At 36.6% G+C, this 23,775-nt stretch overlaps 2 protein-coding genes across 5 annotated transcripts in view; both read left to right on the forward strand.

The window, feature by feature from the left end:
• Positions 1-2,862, forward strand: part of LOC111873122 (signal recognition particle subunit SRP68) — a 23,988-nt gene extending 21,126 nt beyond the window's left edge. The window contains exons 10-11 of the mRNA XM_023867552.2: positions 1,578-1,860; positions 2,439-2,862. Of these exons, the coding sequence (XP_023723320.1) occupies positions 1,578-1,860; positions 2,439-2,693 (538 nt within the window). The 3' untranslated portion in view covers positions 2,694-2,862. The remainder of the gene's footprint in view (positions 1-1,577; positions 1,861-2,438) is intronic.
• Positions 2,863-6,362: 3,500 nt separating this feature from the next.
• Positions 6,363-18,980, forward strand: LOC111873139 (uridine 5'-monophosphate synthase). 4 transcript variants are annotated; one of them, XM_023867584.2, is made up of 7 exons: positions 6,363-6,685; positions 8,600-8,860; positions 11,198-11,320; positions 12,932-13,055; positions 14,999-15,287; positions 16,114-16,214; positions 18,235-18,980. In XM_023867584.2, the coding sequence occupies exons 1-7, from the start codon at positions 6,536-6,538 to the stop codon at positions 18,540-18,542; spliced, it is 1,356 nt and encodes a 451-aa protein (XP_023723352.1). In that variant the 5' UTR covers positions 6,363-6,535; the 3' UTR covers positions 18,543-18,980. The 4 variants fall into 4 exon arrangements, with proteins under 4 accessions (XP_023723352.1, XP_023723354.1, XP_023723353.1 ...); XM_023867586.2 differs by having other exon boundaries at positions 16,114-16,328; positions 18,327-18,456; XM_023867585.2 differs by having other exon boundaries at positions 16,114-16,328; positions 18,221-18,370.
• The last annotated feature ends 4,795 nt before the right edge of the window (positions 18,981-23,775 follow it).

The raw sequence follows: 23,775 nt of genomic DNA on the forward strand, positions 1-23,775 counted from the left end.
CCATCTACTGATGGAGCTGAAGAAATACCAATACCTACCTTGGAAGAGGTGAATTTTGCAGTTTTAAATTAAAAAATAACAGAGCTTCAGCGCCAGATGGACTGAATGCCAGACTTTTAAAAGTAGATCAAATGAGTCTTATACATAGACTACGGAAGTTCCGCTTCATCTGTCTTAGGCCCCCCCCCATTGTTGTCACAACCATGGAAAAACATGGGTAAGGTAGTTTTTATATTAATATCAGGATTTTGGAAAGTAGGTGAGATCAGTTTTTAATTTATACTTTTAATTTCATAGTAAACATGAATTTAATTAATTTTGCTGTTTCTTGGTATTTGAAATTTGAAAAATTTTCAAGTTATATTATTATTGTAGCATGTACAGCCATTGCTATGCAATGACCGCAAGATAGGTAAATAAACAATAGTGTTATGCAACTCATTTCTAGGCAACGGTTCAGTAAATACATTCCCACAGCAATGAATATGCATGCAACAGTAGGGTTACTGTTGGAAATGGTGATTCGTACTCAGTCTCTGCTAGGGGGTTATAAGGAAGACAGTTGGGGCGACCCAGTCAGTTGAGAGTTGAGTTCTGCAAGGGAAGTTGAGAAAAGATGGCACTATATTTCAGTTCACAGTTCGGTTGTGGGACAGTCACCAGCTGGTAAGAACATGAGCACAGAAGCTGAAGAATCTCCACTAATAGAAGCCGTTGCCAGGGAATGGCTATTAAAGACATATCAGGCTGGAGAAGACTTAGCATGTAGTGATTTGTAATGCATGTAGATCAGTGATAGCATTGTTTACTTGTAGTTCTTAGTGTTGGGTATAAGTGGTCAGTAAATCCATTCACCAGTCCATACCTTGTCTGTAGTCACATAAATTGTGACAATATACAACTTCAGAACACATGTACATTATGACAAAGAATCTACCCGTTTCCAAGACTTTTTGTTAGGTTTCATAATCTGGTTTCAGAAAATGTTTTTGATCGGTTTATTGAAAAGAGTACTTAGTGTAGACCACAGCTAATTTGTATCCAGTCCTTACTTCGTAAGAGACTTTCATCCTGTTTGGTATTGGGCTGTAGGTATTGCTTAGTATATTCGAGTGAGTACATTTATTTATTTTTATCACTTTACAACTTAGCTGATAGTATTTATCAGTATTTGAATACAGTGTCCCTGCACAGGTGTTGATAAGAAAGTGAAAATACATTCATGCTGTATTACGGTGAGTCCTCAGCTGGTCTTGCTATGAACAGTTGGCAAAGGTAAGAAGACTGCAACATAGGATTAGGCCACATGTGCACCAGTGGCTGTTTAAAAGTTACAAGCAGCTGTGTCTTCAGACAGGTCTGTGACTCACTGCTAACCAGTTATCTTCATTGTGACTGATGTTGCATGTCATTTGTTATGTTAGTAAACTGCACGTGTATGTTTGATATATAGAAGCTGAGGAATGACTAGATTAAATTAAAGTGGTATTTTTTAAATGACCTTTGCATCGTGACCATCCTGAATCTGTTCTGCATCAAAGAGTGACCTAGTAACATGACACATCTGTCATGTACAGATGTTTCTACATAGCTCAGAGCCTTGTTGGATTGCGACGGTGGCGAGAGGGCATGGCATTGTACCAGCGTGCGGAACAGTATGTCAGAGAGGCCCTTGAAGCCAGCAATGCCTCACAAGCCCTAGACAGCAAGTTACATACCCAACTACAAACCCTTAGTCATGACATAGAAGGGCAGGTATTCTCCGCACATGCTCATAGTGTGTTGGAGGGTGAGGGAGTTCAGGATGAGGAAGGTGGATCCATCCAAGTTGGCACAAAGACAAACTACAAAAGCAAGAAGGTATGTACAGTAAAATATGTTTTCATATACAGTGTAACTTCAATATAATGAGAATTTATAAAATTCATAAAACTGGTCATTCTTTCAGACAGGAACCCATAATATCTTAAAGTAGTTGAAATACATAAAAGGGATTGGTATGATTATGTCAGGATTTCTTCTTCTTTGATGTGGTTATCACAGAGATATAAAAATAATAAAGCATAATTCAGTGTTTGGGTTGGACCAGAAAGAAATATTCACTAAATATGGCATTTCACTGTACCACAAAAGAAAAATCTGTGAATAAGAGATGTAATTCCTCCTTGGAAAAAGAAGCTCACCAGTATGTATGAATTAGGTCCACTGAACTTGGAATTTAACCAGTCAGTAACTGTGACTTAATTTGCAGCACCTCTTGTCCTTGTCAGTTTTATATGAACTACTCGCTAACTGTACTTTAGAAACACCCTGCTTCTGATTCTTTGTTCTCCACCTTTTGTATTGCCCTGCTGTCCCCAAAAAATCATTGATTGCATACCTGTGATTCTGAGTATGACCAAACTAATATTTGCTTGTCATTTGTTGTTTTCATACAGCCACTCTACGAACGACTAGGAGAATACAGGGAGGACTCAACATTAGTGTCTCGCACACCCAATGTGTATAAGCTGCCACCAGAGATGCGACCCATACCATGTAAACCTCTATTCTTTGACCTTGCTTTCAACTTTGTTGAATTCCCGTCTCTTGAGGACAAAATAGAAGCTGCAGCAGGAGGAAAGAAGGGAGGAGCTGGACTCACAGGCTTTGTGAAGGGTTTGTGGGGATGGGGAGGCTCTGGCAAGAAATAGAATGGAATTGTGCTAAATCTGAGGTTTTCACAATGGTGACTGTGTACTGAGTACTGTTTTGTGGGTTGAGACACTGAGTAGTGTGGTAAAAGTTTATTGACATTTCAGAGAAATACACTGTCTTCATCTAGAGGGCAGAGACGAGCATAGTGACCTCAAACATCAGTAAACATCATACTGTTTTGTGGGTTGAGACACTGTGTAGTGTGGTAGAAGTTTATTGACATTTCAGAGAAATACACTGTCTTCATCTAGAGGGCAGAGACGAGCATAGTGACCTCAAACATCAGTAAACATCTATCAGGCTATACAGCGTCACATCTCAGATGACAGTATTCTTCAAAAGGATATTAGTTTTCATTCCGCTGCCATAGTTGACTTAAATTAAACTTTGCTACATTATCATGAGCTCGTGAAGTAACAAACTTTGGCTTAGTACAGTGAGAATTATTGCGAATCATGCAGCCCAGTAGCCATTCTCACATTATGGCAAACCTGAGAAAAAAAATTATATCTATGTAAGTATTGAACTATTTCATTGACAGTAGTGTGGAAATGAAAACTGGTCAGTAATGTAATGCATTATCATCTCTATCACGAAAGGGGATATATTCTGTTAACGCTCATGCCCACTGTCCCAGTTGTGGTATAGGATATGTATATTTTCCTATGGAATACTATGTACATCTTACATTTATGAGTTAAAAATATACAATGTCCTTGATAGTTCCTGCATATAATTTTCATCTTAGGTTACACCTTACTAAGAAAGAAGAATGGGGCATACATTTCAACCAGTAAAGGGGGTGGTTATCTGTCGAATGAATATTCGCTTGCGTAATATGTTCTTAATCAATCTGGGGTCTCCACAACTATTTCCACATTCATTTTTTATGGAAGATGGTAGTAATTCACATGGGCTTTCATGTAACATTGTATCTTTGAGTGGAAGGAACTTTCTTTTATATGGTGTCATTGTAATTTAACTGGCATTCCAGATGTGTGATGGGCAAATTATAAAACAGCAAAATTTGTATATTGTGGTGTTGTGGGTTATGATGCTATGTAGGTGGGTACCAGCAGCTGGGAAGATCATACTACCTGTGCCTTGTAGGGTTGAAGTCCAAGCTTCACCTCCTGAAGATGGAGATGTTCATCTTCACCTACTAAACTGAACCTACTGCCTCCACCTTTCTGGTTTTAAGTCCATATGTCAACACTAAAGACACAAGCAACTGTATTCTTCTGAAATGTTGGTATCCACCAACAAAACTAAACGGTGTCATAACTGAAAAAAATAACAATATGAATATTTGATGCCATGGAAACCACGAAAATTTTATATAAAGAAATTTACATGGGTAATTTAATAAATTCCTATCTAAAGAGTTGCATATAATGTTGACAACAGTAATTATGTTCCACCAGTCAAATGGCATGTCACAATATCAGCTGACAAGAAATTGCAACAGATTCAAGTGTCTGACATAATTCTGCAGTATTGCACACTGGTGTGATATAGTGTGTGTTGAAAAAGTTTGTTTTGATTTAGTAAAGTATCTGTTTCAATTCCAATTTGAGTATAAAAATGTGAACTGAATAGTGTTTTCTGTAAAAGAAATTACAGAACTTCTCTTAATTATGCTTATATTGCATATATACAGAACACTCCTTGCCTTTTATACAACCAATAAGATTTAATCATTGTTTTTGGAATGATAACTCTGTTCTTACATATTTTATATGTCATGCAGCAATTTAAATTGTAAATTCTGCATTTTTGCAATTTACTTTTTCCATTAAGTAGAGAATCTAGTTTTACTGATTAGATTTTTATATACAAGAAGTCATGTGTATATGGTTTAGGTTATGGCATTAACAGTGGTATTAAAAGGGAAAAAAATAATCTGTATTTATTTCTATGTCAGCACATTTTCAACACATAAAGTATGTACTATTGATCGTGGATGCAACCTGTCTTTGCAGTGTTGAAGCTAGAAACCCAAGAAATATTTAAGGTGGAAGGGTTGCTATGTACATTTATGAGAGGTTTTTAAAAATTTTGACTTGCCTTTGACAACTCTGACCTTTTCACATACTTTAATTACCATGGTCTATGAGTAGGAAACCCATAAAGATGGAGGGTTGTGAACCATTAGTACTCACATTATTTATTTAAGTGGGACTGGCCAGTCATCTGAATTATTTTCTACTCCCACAGATCCCTTCAAGGCTAATACCAAGGGGATTTGCAACTTCCCCGTCTTTGATAAAGGTTTCTACTTCCCAGCTGTCCATCAGCTTTACATGTCACATAATTTTCCCACATTTTTGGAGTCATCTGAAAGTTGGGAAGATAGATTTGTACCTCTGTATCTACACTGAACAGCAGTATTACAAAACATTGGCAATAGAAGTTATTTTATGTGCTACTCGAAGTCTCTGCTTTATAGTCAAAGCAAAAAAAATGTATAAACCTGCTGTAATAATTTATCCTATAATTTTATCACAGCTTCCATTCCAAACACATTTTAATTGATGTTGCTATGGTAATGTCTCTTCATCCAGGGGCAGACCAGTTCAGTAAGGTTCAAATGGCGATAATACAAAATCCTGCAAACCATACACTGTACTCATTAAAATCTGGATTTCAAAGCAAGCATTGTTATAATTAGTGTTGATTTTAATGTGAACACATCCTTCAGTATACGCATTGTCTACATATACAAAATTAAACTAAACTATTGAAATGATTTGCAATTTGTCTCCCTTATGAAACCAGTTTATCCATCATACAGTTCATGTACAACATGTGCATCTAGAAATACCCAGCGTTCCCAGCTTGCTGTGCCAAGATTGTAATATACATCATACAAACAAGTGTCAACTAACATCCAGTATTATCTGTATATACTTTCTGTGTACATAGGTTCCAATTAAAATCGTTCACACCTCCTGGAACAGGTCCCACAGGCCATACATACAATGATCCCACAAATGCAGAGTTTGAAATAATTGCCCGATTTTCACGAAGCATGAAAATGGGCCTTGTCATTTTGAAGAGTTCACAATTCGTTTACATCCTCGAAATGTTACCTTGGGTATTCAAATATTTTCAAATTATAACTCTAAATTCTACAACTCGTCTTTTTTTTTCCGAGATTCAAATTTTGGTTGTATTTCGGAAAATATATATTTAAGAGAAGTTTCGAATTTTCTAAAAATTAATAATTCCTTTTTTCGGTGTAAATAAATTGTGAAACGTTTAAAACATGCCAAGTATTTATACACATTTGATAATTTAAATTCCCTTATTTTATAAGGAATAATTTAGTTTATTCGGAATGTGGAGAAATGGACATTATCTGATAGATGTCACGTCGGTGAAAATCACAAAATGCTCCTCATCTGCTTCCGCAATGACTAGGGGAACAGGGCGCGTTAAATTTACGAGAAGTTACCAGAAATAGCACAAACTGCACTTGCTTTAGTGTTAACTTATTACCGATGGTTTTCATAGGGTGGCAGTGAAACGTACTTTACAGATATAATTACGGAAGAGATTTCGTAACTTGGCATTGATTCAGTCGACCTATGAATGACAATCCCGAGAAGCGTTATACGCGATATCTTGTTGAACAGAACTTTTCCTCCGCAAGGTTGCCCAGCTTGCCTACCCAACGCATGTTGTACCTGGGTCCAAGATTTATAAGACATTATCTGTAATTTGTACATCCCTGGATGAATTTAAATGTTTGTAACACTACCATAGTTTTTTGTACGACAGCGTGTGCGTTAAATTAGTGTATAGCACGAATTGATCTCTTTATTTTTCGTGAATAATGGCGAGCTTTGAAAATAAACTTAAAGATGTTATTATAAAATTGCATGAAATCGAGGCTCTGAAGTTTGGCATGTTTAAAATGAAAGTTGGAATCGAGTCACCTGTTTACGTAGATTTGAGAAGTGTTATTTCCTATCCGGAAATTCTGGTAAGTGAACTTATTATAAACTCAGCTGCCTTCAAAACTAATAGAATATCGGTTTTACGAAGGCCAAAACGACATCCCTACATTCGACACGTTTTCAGGTTACATAGACTTTGCAATATTATGATCAATAGCTTGATGCTATATCGGTGCCAAGTACAAGTGTATAACAAAAAAAAACGTGGCCTTAGACACGAAGGCTGGTACTTTCCAACCAGTGGTCCAAGTTCCTAGAAGTAACTTATACGGGTTTTTGAAGTCTAGTCACTGTTATGTAAAAATGGGTTTACCATAACAAGGCAAATCACTATAGTTAAGATTACAGTTTTCTGGGATGTGACACCTTATAGTTTGGCAGATGGATCCAACGTTTAGTTGGAACGTACTGATATCATCGTTTACCCAGAAGATGAGTGTAGGAAGTTGCTCAGAAATGTCGGTACCCAGGTATCAAACACATGACATAAAATCCCAGAAGACCATAATTATGACACTATACTCTACTCTGGGGGCACGCAGTAGCATAGTTGGTTGAGGCACTATGCTACAAGCTGGAAGGGCACGGGATCAAATCCCGATGAGGTGGATCCTTTCAATTGACCTACCCTTCCAGCTGCACTATGGCACTGGGGTCGACTCAGCCTCTAACAGAAATGAGTACCAGGAATATTACTTGGGGTAAAGGGCAGCCTGCAGGCTGACAACCTTACCGCCATCTGTGAGCCAATTGTCTAGAAAATGTAGCCTCAGCATCTCAACCCTATGGGCCTCCATGGCCTGTTAAGGGGATACCTTTTACTTTTACTCTACTCTATGCTAGAATCTCAGACTCACATACTTATAGAAACATTTAGTTTTCAGGTGGTGCATTTACGGAAATAATTTTGAAAATTGTATTATTTTGGTCCATCTGCACAGAGGATCTTCACACTACTTGGATAGTTTCCTTAGGCCATTTTCATTTTGATTTATTTTGGGTTATTGTAAGGGTCTAAATAAACTTTGATAGAATCGTTGGAGATTTGGGTAAAACTTGACATGTGACGCTTACATGAATTTGCATGTAAGTTTCATTCATTTCAGTATATACACATGCACACACATACATGCATAGACATAGACATTATACAAGCACTTCCTTGTGAAACTTAATTTCTCTTTAATTCTGTTTTAAGGACCTAGTTCGAATCTTTTGTATAATTAATTTTACTTCGGGACCCAAATGTATTTTCACCAATCTTTGGAGTTATATAACAGTATTATATTTAAGCATCCTGTTGCACTTTATACGATATATGATATAACTCCGTCCTAAGTGCAAACTATATTTATAGGTCTTTCGTTTTGTTCTTCTTTATACACTACATGTTTCAACCCCAAACAGCCATCATCAGGTGTATACACTCACGTATCTGTTACACTGCACTTATTTATAACATTTAAAATTTAAAAACATAGGTCTTCCTGATTGGCACTTATAAAATCCGCAAGCAGTCTGCTTTTACCGGTTCTTATGGTCTCTTCGCTCGCAGATTTCTTATATTTTTTCTTCTACTCTGAAGATGGAGGTGATACGTTCCTCCGAAACATCGGTTAACACCACATATACACGGGGCCAAATCCCAGAAGACTGCTTTCTTTCTGTAATTTGCTTCCAAATGTGAATTCCTTTTCATTATTTGTATATGCTGTGGAAGTTTGAATTTTAAAAACATGCATTTTCAAGATATGATCATGTAGCAAATTACTAGTAGCGAAATTTTGCTTCAGATTTAAACAGCATAAACTTCACACCTATGCTCTTTGCCTCTGAGAGCAGCTTGCCATCAGTGGCATGACATGCAGGTGTCACTCGAGAGTGAGTGAGAGAGAGAGAGAGAGTGCTTTATACTGTTATAATGCTTTGCTCTTTTTAAGGAAAATATAGCAGACTTGATGTGGGAATTCGCTGCACTGCGAAATATAGAGTGTGATCAGCTGTGTGGTGTGCCTTACGCAGCATTGCCAATTGCTGCACTTATGTCTTCACGTTCAAAAATTCCGATGGTGATGCGCCGCAAGGAGGCAAAAAAATACGGCACCAAGAAACTGATTGAAGGAAAATTTAATCCAGGTGATAACTGTGTTATTGTTGAGGATGTTGTTACAAGTGGCTCCAGCGTACTGGAAACAGTTGTGGTAAGTGTTCGAGAGTCCGTAGTCCCAAACATTTGTTCTTTTATCATCATGATTTCATGACACTTTACCCAGAATACCACTCATTCCATTTTTAGGTATTTTGTGCACATACACAGTGTGTCCAGGTTCTGTTAGGACTGTGTTCATTAAAAATACAAGACATGAATTATTTTCAAAATTTCACTCCTTTTATTCAAAATAGTCTCCTTCTAAATCAATACATAGCTGGAATCGTTTGAAAAGTTTTTGAAAACAGTCAGTACTCCTTTTGTGTAATCACATTTAAAACTGCGGTACATTCCCTTTGGTTGTCCTGGATGGTGTCGTGACCGTCTCCTTTCATCACCAACTTAACTTTTGGGAACAACCAGAAATCTGCTGGAGCCAAATCTGGCAAATATGGAGCATGATCAAGGACTGTGATCCCTTTTCTAGCCAAAAAATTGCGCACGATCTTCAATTTGTGGGGTGGGGCATTGTCATGGAGGAGCGACCAGGAACCTTGCCCTCAAAATTCAGGTCGAATTCGAAGAATTCTCGCCCACAAATCATTGAGGACTCCAAGATAATAATCAGAATTCACTGTTTGACCTTCTGGCAGAAATTCCTTGTGAATGATTCCTTTGGAGTCAAAGAAAATGGTTAACAATGTCTTTACTCGACTCAAAATTTGATGCACAGAACTTTTTGGTATTCCCAAAAGGTCCTCGATGAGTCTTGCAGAAACACATCTGTCTGATGCAAGGATTTCGGTCACTTTTTTCACATTTTCTTCAGTGCGACTTGTTCTCGGCTTTGATGCACATGGATCGTCTTCAGTGTCCTCCCTACCATCACACAATACAGCATACAATTGAAAATGCTTGAGGGACTCAAACAATCACTACCGTACGCACTTTTCATCATTTCGTATGCTTCTCAGGCTGTTTTGCCTAATTTTAAACAAAATTTGATGTTGGCTGTCTGTTCAACCGCCATTTTCCGACAAGCATCAGTACAGTACTGTTACATTCAAGGTCAGAACACATTTTGCAGCGATTCTTGTGCTTTGAAGTTATAGACTTAAAGAATCTTAACACCACAACTTGCCAACAGATGGCATTTCAGGGCAAATTTTAAAAAAATGAGTCCTAACGGATCCTGGACACACCGTGTATATGAGAAGTGATGAATAGCATATGGAAAGACTATCCATCAGCATGCGTGCAGTATTAATCCCCAAGAATAACAAAAGAGTGGCCACATGTAAAGAGAATCAAACAGAAAAATGCCATGGTCTTTGTCAGAGTACTGTCTTAGCATTTGCCTAAAGAGACTGGGAAAACCAATGTAAAACCTCAGAACAAGCAGTGCACTCTCCAATTCTTTATATTAGTGCAATTATTATCTTCTCTTTGCATAAGGTGCATAAGATGAGCATATCATGTCCATCTGCACTAGTTCCATTTCCACAACTGCTCAGTAGGTAATGATGAAATTTTGTATTGGAGATTCACGTGACAAAGTGTCAGGCATATTTAAAACCTATACATTATGTGAAGCCCAAACTGAAATTCATCACATTTCTAAACAACTGCCAAGCCCAATGATTATTACATGATATCGAATATAGCTCCGACTGGCCTGCAACTTTTAAACGTTTTTTGACGCACTGACTACAAAATACAAGAAAAAACAATTTCTGTCTCTGTAAAATGTGACCTTTTTTGCAACAGTAGATTCACATTTGGAATCTTCACATATATATCATATGAATGCATGGAAATGTGTTGCCATCCACCCGAAAACTGCTTGCATCATAACCTGTGAGATAACACCATACAGAATGAAAGGTTCAGATTATGACAAATGGAGTCCTTTGTGGTAATGACCATAATAGCATCCGACATGAGACTGGAAATCCCTGCTGACCAAAGTAACTATATCTTCCTCCTGCACATGCAGCACTCTGTAAGGTCATCATTTAAAACAGAATGCCTTTCCCCAGCAGTGTGCAACAAGGTGCAAAAACTGTGTCATTTTACATCATCTCTGGGCATACAGATAACTTTGTCCTTCATTAGTGTTACATTGCCATACAGACGGGTCAATGCAAGCATGTAGGTATGGTAATATGAAGCCAGTATCATGCATGTAGTACTTCTGTTATCAGGGTACAAAATTTGACATTGTTTTTAACCAGTCTGTAATGAGCCACATTTTATTGAAATTTCAGTGTAAATTGTATTTGAACTGCTGGCTGTCTTGCACTTTCTGACAGATATGGATTGTAGAAGTGCCATATCACGTATTGCTAGTATTATGAAGCTTTACCGAGATGAAACATTTTTGTTGTAGGATCTACATTCTGAAGGGCTGAATGTGACCTCTGTTCTTGTTGTAGTGGATCGTGAACAAGGAGGCAGTCACAATCTCTCTGAAAAAGGTGTTGCAATGAATAGCCTTTGTACCTTGTCCAAGGTAAGGCCCATGCACAAAAACACATATTATGTCACAGAATCAGGGTCAGATAGTTCAAAATTCAATAAAATTTCTTGAATTGGACTTTGTGGTTTGTTACTGGACATTGTGGTTGAATGGTTAGAACTTCCACTTCATATTTGACCTGAGTTCAGTTATCGGCCTGGAGGTTGGTGCTCTTTTGTCTAAATTGGAGGGTGGTGGGTGTCCAAGCTGCTCCAGGCAAATGCTGGAAGATTGTCTTAAATGAAGTCATCACTACTTAATGCTACCACATCTTCCAAATTCATCATTAATGATCTTCCTCACATTCAGTGCTTTATAATCTATATAACTGTGAAAGCATTATTAAATAAAGTAAGAAGAAACTGATTATACATCATATATTCCAATAAATGTCCTCAGAGTCAGTCATCTCAGATTGTGCTGCATGCTTGAAACATCACAGTGGTCTCTGATTTTTTGTCTTTGTAATAATGCCTCCTATTTATTTGCAACATTATAAATGATTGTCTTAATGGCAGAATAAGCTTTGATAAATAAAAATGACTTAGGTATACAGAGGGGCCCAAAAAATACTTTAATAGAGGATATTTATGGACACATCCACAGAGTTTACAGAATTATAATTTACAGTATGTGGTATAATATTCTCTCAAAAGATGGTGCTAGTCACGTCAATGCCCGAGCCACCTTATTGAATGGCAGGACAGTCAAAAAAATGGTGACAGAACAGTGTGTATACATTTTTTGGCCCCTTTGTGTTTGTATACGAATTAATATTGTGTATAATGGTATGTACTCATATAGTTGCTAATAGAATACAAATTATGTATTTTCTTTTTCATCACATTGGTTGCACTGGATAAAGATCATCAAGTGTTCAAGTGTACATTTTCAATTTTGAATTGGTGTGAAGCAAAGGACAGTTAACAAAGGTTGCACTAATGAGAAACTGTGAATATTGGAAAATGACATGCACACAATCACACACACCATACACATGCATATATACCATAATAAATGTTATTATTTACTTTGTTTGCATTCAAACACAACTTATACCATTTTACACTGAAAACTTTCTGAAATCAGGAGTTAGGAACTTATTTGAGTAGATTTCAGGCAGTATCTGAGGCAGTAGGTGTGTCCTTCATCCCTTGTTTCCTGTTTAGACAAAGGATGACACACGGTTAGACTCTTATCATCCATAAGGCATGGGGAATAGGGTGTCTCAGTTACATGGGCCTGCAAATTGCATCAGAAAAACTCATACAGAAACCCAATGCTGTACAATCTTGTAAACAGGCATATACAGTATTAAACATAAGTGAAAAAAGACAATCAAAACAAAGCACGCTGATAAGTATCTGGACACAAATGGCAAATTTTCTTTGAAGTTCTTGCCAGCTGTATGAGTATTCTAGACATGTGGATATCACATAATGAAGATCATATTATTTAAAGCTGAATTTTAGCAATTATATGTAAAATTGTAATTTACAGTAACATAATCTTTACAGATCAGGTTATTTTGTAATGATGTTTCTGTAACTTTTTTTTTAATATATTTGCATGACAAGTAGTGATAGTGAATGATGTTGGCTCCAGATACTACAAGTTCTGAAAGAAGCTGGACAAATAAACCAGGACGTAGTGGATAGTGTTAGGAAGTATATTGCAGCAAGCCAAATACACCCTGATGGCACATTCCTCACACCTCAACCACGTACAGGTACTGGTCATGTATATTTTGCAAGGGTAAAATGATGAAAATGTCAGTCTTTCCAGTCCTGTTCACCAATCCATACAGGCAAGTACTGGGAGAGTATCTTCAAGCAGACATTGCGTCCTTCCTTCCATGTCCTTAAACTTCACCATTCATGATCATCCAGTCATTAGTCATCATTTCTGTATAATCTCTCAGCTGATGAAATATAATTAAATAAATCACTTTGCATTTACATTTTACAGCTTTGATGTTCTACTTCATATAGTTTCTGTTTCGTCTTCATTTCATGGTCTAGGCTGTCAAACCTAGTGAGGCTTCACACACCTATCCAGCCTTTTCCAGAATCTTCCTTTGTCTCACTGTCCTTTTGACTTATACTGTAGAATATGTTTTGGTATTCATTTGTCAGTCATTCTGTCAAAATGGTTTATTAAATTTTGTCTATGTTCACATATTTTATTTTGTACTGCTTGTAATTTTAGTTCATTCCTATTACAGTGAAACTGCCATTCAAACTTTTCTTTGGGAACAGTGGATTGAACTCTGAACTTAGAAAAATCTTAAGTAGAGGAAATATAACACTGAGGTTACTGACCTTGGATCATTAAAATTGAGCATTAAATGAATGAAAACATCAAATCAAGGAGCATTAAAAGGATGTTCAACTGTATCTTTATTTTTTATAAAGTCTAGGCTAGTGCAACCTTTGGCTGTTCTGCTGGTTATATTAATTTTATGTCTTTTGCTGTAACTGTCCCCTTTTAATGTCTACATAGGAAAGTTGGTATTGCTGCTACTTCATTCATTCATTTATTTTTCGTTCCATGGATCCACAATACAAGTGAGATATAGGACATGTCCGTACAGTGATTATTCTTAAAATTAATAGAGCAAAAACTAAGTACATAAATAAAAAAAAGTATAAAATACAGATACAAAAACAGAAACAAATCAGAAACAAAACATGTAGAATCAAATAGATTCCAGTCATATAAGTTAATTTTGATAAAACATGCAGTTTAAATTTAGACAATGTCAGTTTGAACATATCACAGAAATTGCTTAAATGACTATAATAATACTAATAAAAAACAGGATAATCAACAGGTGATTCTAGTGAATGCATAATCACTAACTTATAATGATTTATATTGGAAATATTCATAAAATCGCAGCTGTGTTTCTTTTGTTGTTTCATCTCTAACATTCTTCTGAGTGAATGTGTTATGTAAAAAGTAAGTAAAGGTATCTCTGTAACAGGCTGTGGAGGCCCATAGGGTTGTGAAATGTTGAAGTTCCCACATTTTCTAGACAATCGGCCGCCCTTTACCCCCAAGCATATTCCTGGTACTCATTTCTGTTAGAGGCTGAGTTGACCCCTGGACCATAGTGCAGCTGGAAGGATTAGGTAAATTGAAATAAATCCACCTCATCGGGATTCAATCCTGCGACCTTCTGGCTTATAGCATAGTGCCTCAACCAAGTATGCTATTACATACCCCCAAATGTGTTATGACACTTAAATATCTAAAATGATAAATATTCTAGTAATTATTTTTACTGTAACTGGAAAGTTGGCTTTAAATGCCATAACTTTTCAAGATGATATTACTGTGACAGACGAGAATGAGACAAATCAAAGCCATAACTTTTGTTTTCTTAGTTGAAATTATCAGATCATACATTTCACCAATTTTGTATGAATTATAGGTTGAATGATGTAACTGATCCTGACTGTCTTGTATTAAAATTTGATCATCCATGAAGAGTAACACTGCTATTTAGTTTATTATTATTATTGCGATATTATTTTTATATGCTATTGATTTCTTTTGGGTTCACTCATGCACTTATTTTTGGTGAAAAATATATAAATTTCCATAAAGTCATTTCTTGGTATATAACTGTTATTGATATGTAAAGTATGTGTACTGATCCATTTCCAGAAAATGTGAATCCATCCAGATTGACTTTGCCTTTCACTGCAAGGGCAGATCAGGCAGTCAATCCAGTGGCAGCAAAACTGCTGAAAGTAATGGTGTCTAAGCAGAGCAACTTATGTGTAGCAGCTGATGTTACTAGTGCATCCAGGCTAATATCTCTGGCTGAAAGTGCAGGTCCTTATGTATGCCTTTTTAAGACTCATATAGATATTGTGGAAGATTTCTCACCTCAACTCATCCAGGACCTGCTTGCTGCAGCTCAGAAACATAATTTCCTTTTGATGGAGGATAGGTGTGTATCACATTACTTTTTTAGTTGGTTATTTAATGATGCTGTCAGTATTGAGGTGGTGTTATGCCAGGTGGTAGGAAGATTGATGAATTCGAATTTGATGTGGATGGAAGTGGTTGTGGCATAATTAAGGTTCTAATGTGGCATTTGGCTTAAAGGGCTGAACAAAACCATGTATTAATTGGGTGTAACACTTAGAAGAGTTTCTTCCATATACAGTGCTCCATGAGATCTTCAACTCCTTATGCTGATATTTTTTTAAGGTTTGTATGTTGAAGGCAAGCTGTTTCATCACCATGTATCAGTTTTCATCATCATCATCATCACAGCTTATTATTGCTGCTACTGCTACTACTGCCAAACACAGAAAGCACACAACAGAATGCTGCTCTTTTTAGCACACCCCTCAAACATGGTCACCATTTTGACTACTGAAACCAGCCTCTGAACATGTGCGTGTGCATCTGCTGCCTAAACTGTCATGAAGCTGGATTGTGCTGCTACCTGACGATATTCATAGAAAACCTATTAGATCCATTACAGCTGTTTTACTTCCATTGGTGACCTATTTACCATCTCTCCCTTGTATCTGATACTGTCATCTATTGTCAGTGTAACTTTTGTTGTCTGATAAATGCTTCTTCATTTCTAGTTTCCAAAAAATTAAAATTTTACATTACAGTAATGTGGGTGAACACTCAAGGGAATTTGTGGGAAATTTGCTAGAGTTTTGAGTTGTGTATACAAAAACTGTCCAAATTAACTTTATGGGATATTGTAATATACACTGACAGTGCTGTTTTGCTCTGCTTTTTTTTTTCTCCAGGAAATTTGCTGACATTGGCCACACTGTGAGCCTACAGTATTCACAAGGGATCCATAAAATTTCTTCTTGGGCTGATCTTGTGACTGTCCACCCAATACCAGGTGAGGGTGTGATAACAGGATTGAAGTCTGCTGTTACTAACCTTCATCGAGGCTGTTTTCTCGTTGTGGAGATGAGCTCTGCTGGGAATCTTGCATCACCCAATTATGTTGCTTGTAAGTTATGCTCCTGTTATATAAGGGCTTATGTCAGGTAAATTGAAATAAATGTTACCTGCTTTAAAATTCTTTTGTTTTCATATGCATGTGATTCCTCGTTGGTGGATCACGTGACTTTAGGCTAGTTTTAAGAGCCATTAAAATACTGAAGTGACACATCGTACATGCCAGCACATACACTATGCAATGTAATGTAGACAGATGCATGAAGTTGGCATGTCAAAATCAAGGCACTCAGTTGGATATCCAGCCACATATGAAGTCAGTTCAAGCTCATGTTATTCACTACCTCAATAATCATTGACGAGGAAAATACTGCTGAAAATTAGGCATCTGTGAAAACTAGTTTTTTCAGTTCAGGTCGTACCTGAGACATATGGTTGAAAATAGAATTGAAAACAAATACAACTAAGATAAGTAATAAGGGCCGCGCCATAGATCAATCAGTCAGTCACTGGCTTCCCACCGCGGCAGCCTGGGTCTGGTCAAGTGGGATTTATGGTGGACAAAGTGGCGCTGGGGCAGGTTTTCTCCGAGTACTTCAGTTTCCCCTGCCAATCTTCATTGCACCAATTGCTCCACAATCACCCTCACCTATTGTCTGGGGCTGGTACAATAGGCCAGAAGTGGCCGCAGTACAAGGGACTTAGTCCCACTTCACTAGCAATAAAAAAAGATAAGTAATACATTTTAACTGCATATATATTTTATTATTAGAATTGTATAATTATTTGAAGGAAGATGAGAAAGGTCTTGTAAAATATCACAAACATGTGTGATGAAGGAATGTACCGCAGCATACACATGTAAGTAGATACTTCTGTCTAGATCTTTAGAACTTCTTGCTTTATGTATTATTGCAATACACATATTCTTTAATTGCTTCAGTAAAATACTTTGTAGCGGACACATTTTACGTAGAGAATGAAAATTCATAGATAATCAAAATGTTATTGGAAGTAAAGAGAAATACTTCATATAGAGGGAGCTGGTATAGCTCAGTCGTTATAGTGATGGGCTACAGGCTGGGTGACCAAAAAATAGGGGTTTGATTACTGGCAGGTGCAAGAGATTTTTCTCTTCTCAACAGCATCCAAAATGGTCTGGAGCCTACCCAGCTTCCTGTCTAATGGGTACCAGGGACTTTTTCCCCAGGGGTAAAGCAGCAGGGACATCAAGCTGACCACTCACCTCCATTTAGTGCCAAGGTTAAGAATGGTGGAGCTATACCTCCACTCCCCCATATGTCTCCATGGTGTGGTGCTTAATTAATTATGCACAGGGAAGACTTTACCTTAGTTTTACCTTGCATCAGATAGTATTACGTTAATCCATTTATTTTCACTGGAAGTCATAAAGTTGTAATATTGCAATGTATGTTCTTGTGGAGGAGGAGATCCGATCACTTCCTACCAATCAGAATTGAGAATATAATTTCTATTTATATTGCAAAGTGCAGAACATTTCATACAGAAATTAAAGATTACTCATTTCCCTTGGGGGCACGCAGTAGCGTAGTGGTTGAGGTGCTATGCTACAAGCCAGAAGGTCACGGGTTCAAATCTCGATGAGGTCATTGAATTTTTTTTCACTTGACTTAATCCTTCCAGCTGCACTAGGCCCTGGGGTTTACTCAGCCTCTAACAGAAATGAGTACCAGGTATTAATTAAATAATTTTCTTGGGGAGTAAAGTGCAGCCGGTGCGTAAGGCTGACAACCTTACCGCCATCTTTGAGCCGATTGTCTAGATAATGTGGGACCCTCAACATCTCACAACCCTATGGGCCTTCACGGCTTGGTACAGGGATAGCTTTACTTTACGTTTACTTTACTCGTTTTCCTCTCATTCTTACATCCCCTTTTAAGAAAGTGCTTGCATTATAAATAGGTATGTTGTTACAGCCTCAATGGAAATATCTAAGAAGCATCCAGACTTTGTGGCGGGCATAGTATGTCAGACTTCCGGCACTGTTCAGAATCCTGGATTATTGCAGTTAACGCCAGGTGTAAGTTTGGACTGCCAGAATGATGGACATCTGGGACAACAGTACAACTCTCCAGAAGACATTGTAATGTCCCGAGGTGCAGATATTGCTGTTGTCGGGAGGGGCATCATACAGGCTACAGATCCTGCGCAGGCTGCTCAGGAATATCGTGCCAAACTCTGGGCTGCTTATGAGAAAAGAGTCAGTTCTGTGAAGAATGTGTAGCAGAGACTTGCACTGCAGTAAGTAAGGATGCTGCCTTGTGTTTATAAATTCCAGTTTGTATTGAGTATTACAGGTCAAAATTCCTGGTCATTCATAGGCTGTGAATTTGCTGAAATTGTCTAATGTTACATCAGAGGACCAAGCCCTAAAGACTGATATTTTAGAAGAATTGTCCCTTCTGTAACTAGTTTTATAAAGCCAGGATGGAACACAAATAAAATAAGATTGCATAATTATAAAATGTATAAAAGCTGTCCAGCTAACAAAAGACAATAAAGAGAAATACAAACATCTTGTTCATACAAATCAGAAACTCATGAAGTCATTTAATTTATTTCAAACCAGAGATACCTAAGATTACCAAGCCCAGTTGATTCAAAGCATTATTAGTAACATGAGCAATAAGACTACTCAGCAGGGACCAAAAATCATTCATAGGTTTGTTGTCATTATTAAACTTACAATTCCTGTAATTATTTAATATTTAACAAACAGTCACATTCTCCAGACTATTAAAGAACCCAGGAAAATTACATAATATAATTTGAATTCATTGCAAATAGCAGAATAGAATTTCAAGTGTTGGTTCCCCTTTCTTGCAATAGAATGTGTACATTTCTCGAGGAAGACTCCAGAATTTTATTATGAAATTGCATATAATTGTGGTTATTCTAATTGGACTCAAACAGGCAAAGGGATTCATATCAGGACCCTCTGCTAGAAGAACGAAGGACCTGTTGAAACTAAACAGAGATCAGTTAAGATGGGTGGTAGGATACTGGACACTGCCACCTAAAAAGACACCTTTTCAAACTTGGACTGACAGATGACCCAACCTGGAAAGGTGCCTACAAGAAGATGAATCACCCACAAATATCCAATGTGATTGTGAGGCCATAGCTTACGATTTTTTCACCTGGGTCAGTTCTTCATGGAACCAAGTGACTTTTATGACGCCCCCATAAATAAAGTCCTACATTTCATTCAAAGTGTAGTATTAATAAAGGGTTAACCCAAATGTGAAGCACAATAGATCATTGAAGGTCACAGTGCGAGGGCCGGATTTTATGGCTCACCCCTCGCACACATACACACACATAATTGTGATCGAGTTTGAAGGCCATCCATTCGTCCTTCCTTTCACACATCATTGATTAACTAGAATACAAATTGCAAAATGTGGTTGTTCTGTAATTTTCTTCATTATTCTGTCAGTTTCTTTTAGGTTCAAACATTCTACACAGGACTTTGTTCTCAGATGAAGAATATCAACAATTTTGTAGTTGCAGTATCAGTAACAACTGGGAAGGTGTAACAGATTTCCCGGTTAACTTCCATCTGCAGTTATGAAAGAAAATTATATGGATAGTAACGAAGTGCATATATTCTGCCACAGGTTTCTTATATAGAGTTTAAGTGTATGAGGTCTGACAAATAACTGGACTCACATTTTCAGACAGCAGTTTTCAACAGTGGTGAGTAGGAGCTTGTTGAATCAAATGATTACATGAGTCTATAGTACTGTGTTAAGCAGTCATTAGGATTATGTTTTTGTGGCCACAGTAAGTATTTTCTTGATGGAAGTTTTGTTTGTAAAGAAAGTAGGGGCATTGTTCAGACATTTCAACAGTGACTGTTGAAAGCAAATTATAATTTGGAAGAAGTGACTGGTGATGACTTGGTGGAACTTCACTGTGACCCAAGAACAAAATACCAATATTTGCAGAAGGTAAGTCCAGAATCTCCAGGACCAAGAAGTAACTGTGAATTTGGTCTTCCAAAACAAGTCACCCACGCATTCTATTTTCAGTCTTTGGACACATTCATGAGGGGCGGTGCTTTTGCCTGGAAAGTAGATTTTATGTTAGAACAGTGTACTTTCAGTAAAGCAGTTTTTTTTTAAGATACAAATTCCAGCATTCAAATATCCACCATACTTACCTGTTTTTAACTCCATATGACATCATGTTCATGAATCTAAAAATCTTAAAGGATTTTACTTTGAATCACTTGTGAAAGCTGTGTGACAATAGCAAAACGGTTTCCAGCGATGTTTTCATGCATGGCAGGGACATTTCAATGCATTTGTGAAATCAAAAGATAATCACATTCACTGGAGGTTAGTTAATACAAATATATATTTTTTATAGAATCACTCTGGGTATTTGTTATTCTCTGTTTTTGATACATGAATAGAATACTGAAAAGAATTATGTTAATGGTAGCATTTAATTATTGATGACAAATATTTCACTGCAGTGTTTAAAAATAAATGTAAGAAAGTGTCTGCTGCTCATTAATCATGAAAAAATCCTTCCACAAAGGTGGTAGTACCTTATTACAATAATAATCCACTACACAGAGACAAAAATGCAGCATAGGAATATAAGAAAAACGGTGTGAAGTACAGAAACTATATACATTTATATTTCTTTATACAAAAACATTAATAAAGGAGGGAGGTTGGCAACATTCTTTATAAAACTTAACATATACTATATATATACATATCTGTTAATACATGAATATATGTAGGTATAAAAATACTGTTTACCATTCGACAATCTTAAAGACCAGAACAGAATATTTTGTGGCAGTCTTAAAAATACAAAACAGAAATGTATGAACTGAATATATTAATAAACTCTTCTCACATTTCTTTGTTTAACTTGGAATTAAAAGAAGCAGCAAGGAAGAAGAGTGGAGCTTGAGGCATCTGAGGTTGAGTACAACATATCAGTGCTGATGGAAAAGAATGAGAAAATCCTTAAAATATGAAACAGTAAGTTGTAAATAAGCCTGCTGACAGCTGAAAATGGCAGATCTTTGTTTACTGATAATATATATGGAATAAAGCGTTACGTGATTAAGTTTCTTGCATTAAGGTTTCTGAATATGATGGTTACCTAGTTTGTTATGGTTTCTCCTTTATACTTCCTGGTGGTCAGTGGAACAGAACCTAAACTATTTTGTTCCTATAACTGTCCACACATTTGCTGTTTCCATAATCCTTGCAGTAAAGGCAAGGAATTTCAAAAGACATTTTATAAGTGTTTTATCATATTGAATAGTTCCCCCACCTCAAAAAAAGACAAGACATAGCCAACTGTACACAAACAGGAAATTTGTTCTCTTCATGCAAGGGTTAAGCTAACATTATATCTGCCTTTCTTATCTAGTAGTTTCTTTTATTTATGAATGTGAAAGCTATAACATACAGGTTTGAATTTACATTTCCTACAATATGTTACAATCAGGAAAGTTTGAATATAGTGTGAATTAAGCTAAATCATTGCAATATAAACTTCATACAGTTAAGGCTAAAAGAACAGACTGTCTTGTTTTTCCACCCAAAATCAGAATCTGCTGACAGGTTTGGACACATAAGTTAAGGAAGGAAAACTATGTAACTGGAAATTTAGTTTCATGGGATTTTAAGAGAGGAAAAAAAAAGGCATTTATTTTAAAGCTAAGCTAACACTCTGATATAAAAATAAAAACCAGGTTTCACAGACTTCTGCAAACTATGAGGAAATTGTCAACAGTTCTGTCGGAGTGGTATCTGAGTCACCTGCATTTCTGACTGATTTACTGTTTCAATCAGCAGTTTTAATCGCTGCTAAGATCTCCCTCAAACACTGTCTATGCTACTGTAAATATGAGAGAAAGGTGCTCACAGCAATGCATCCGCAGTCTTTCTAACTTGACATAATTCTTCTGTTTCCAAAAGAAGATACATTTGTCAAACAGGTTTTGTATATATCATTACCAGATTAAAATATAAAATTTAGATGCACACAACCTCACAGTTTGCAGGATGGAACATAGTCTTGAAACTGTCAGGTGCCTGAATTCTCTAAATGAACCTGCCTGGGGATTTTAATATTCTTACTACTCGTATATTACAGATTATAACAGGGAAACAAACTGATAGGAAACTTCAAAGAATCTGAAGGTATTGGCCTGCTCCAAGCTACAGTTTGCTTCATATAAACATTTTATGTACAAACAGGATTCATTCTTATATTCCTTTACATTTTGCTTAAACACAAAATCACTTCAAGCTTCTGTATAATTAGTTTCATAAGATTGAAGAATATTAATATCAGACCGTAACAGTAAAGGGTAAATCTGCTGATGCGAATTTCGTTACTAAATGTTATTCTCCTTTTGGGATAATTATCAGGGGTAAAGGACAAAGTTCATTCATTCTTCCTCCAAACAAATGTGGTATGCAGCTGCCTCCACCCTAAAAGTTAACATTACTGTCATTTGTAACTGTTGTTACTAAATTATATTATTAACACAGATATAACAGAACCTGGTGGCTCAACACCACAAATACCAAAGCCAACTGAACAAGATTCTAACCCAGTTCCATCCACTTGCCATTCTTACAACTTATCTCCTTAAGATCCAACCCACCACTTTTTGGTCTTTTAAGGGTTAAAATGAGATTTTTAAAATCACACAAGATCCTAGAGCATGGCTCATGTTAGTAATAACATTTCACATATAAATCTGAGTTTCTCTCTCTTACATTCATATTCTAAGATATATCCTGATCTAATTACGACAACAGTAACCCAAATTCTGAAAAGTATATAATCACAAATTACAAGTCCAGATGATACATGTATGTTTTTGTTCAGCAGTTACCTTCTGTTTCTTCTAACCTTTTATCAAAATATTTACATGTTTTAGTATCCTTTTTAAAATTCCTGTAACAAATGTACAGACTGATGGTGGTGATTTGCCCTTTAACTTTCATCAGCCAAATCCAAATTTTAAAATTACTAAAAGTATTATATGAGAGGCATTCCTTTCAAAGCATGCATTAATCAGTATATTTTGGGCTCATAATCTTACAGAGATTCTACAATACAAAACCAAGATGATGCATGAAGCATCACTGCCCAGTTAAGGGCCCTATGAAACATGTAAAAACATAGTGAAAATTGTTTTGTTACACTGAATATTTAGTGACCTAGAGTATTTTTGCCTTAAGTGCAGTTACACTGAAACATAATAGCATTTTCCTTCACAAAGAAACATGAAATCACAATTCTGTTACTCATCTCACAAAACATTCTTACGATCTCTTGCCAAGGAGTATATTGAGTGACTCATAAAAGTTACTGGCAAGATTTTACTTTCTGGTTCCTGTCAATTCTGATAAATTTTATTCTACATATGACTGCAGTGTTAAGAATCCATGATACAAAATAAGGCA

This window comes from Cryptotermes secundus, unplaced genomic scaffold (genome assembly GCF_002891405.2).
Source record: "Cryptotermes secundus unplaced genomic scaffold, Csec_1.0 scaffold246, whole genome shotgun sequence".
Taxonomy (NCBI): Eukaryota; Metazoa; Arthropoda; class Insecta; order Blattodea; family Kalotermitidae; genus Cryptotermes; species Cryptotermes secundus.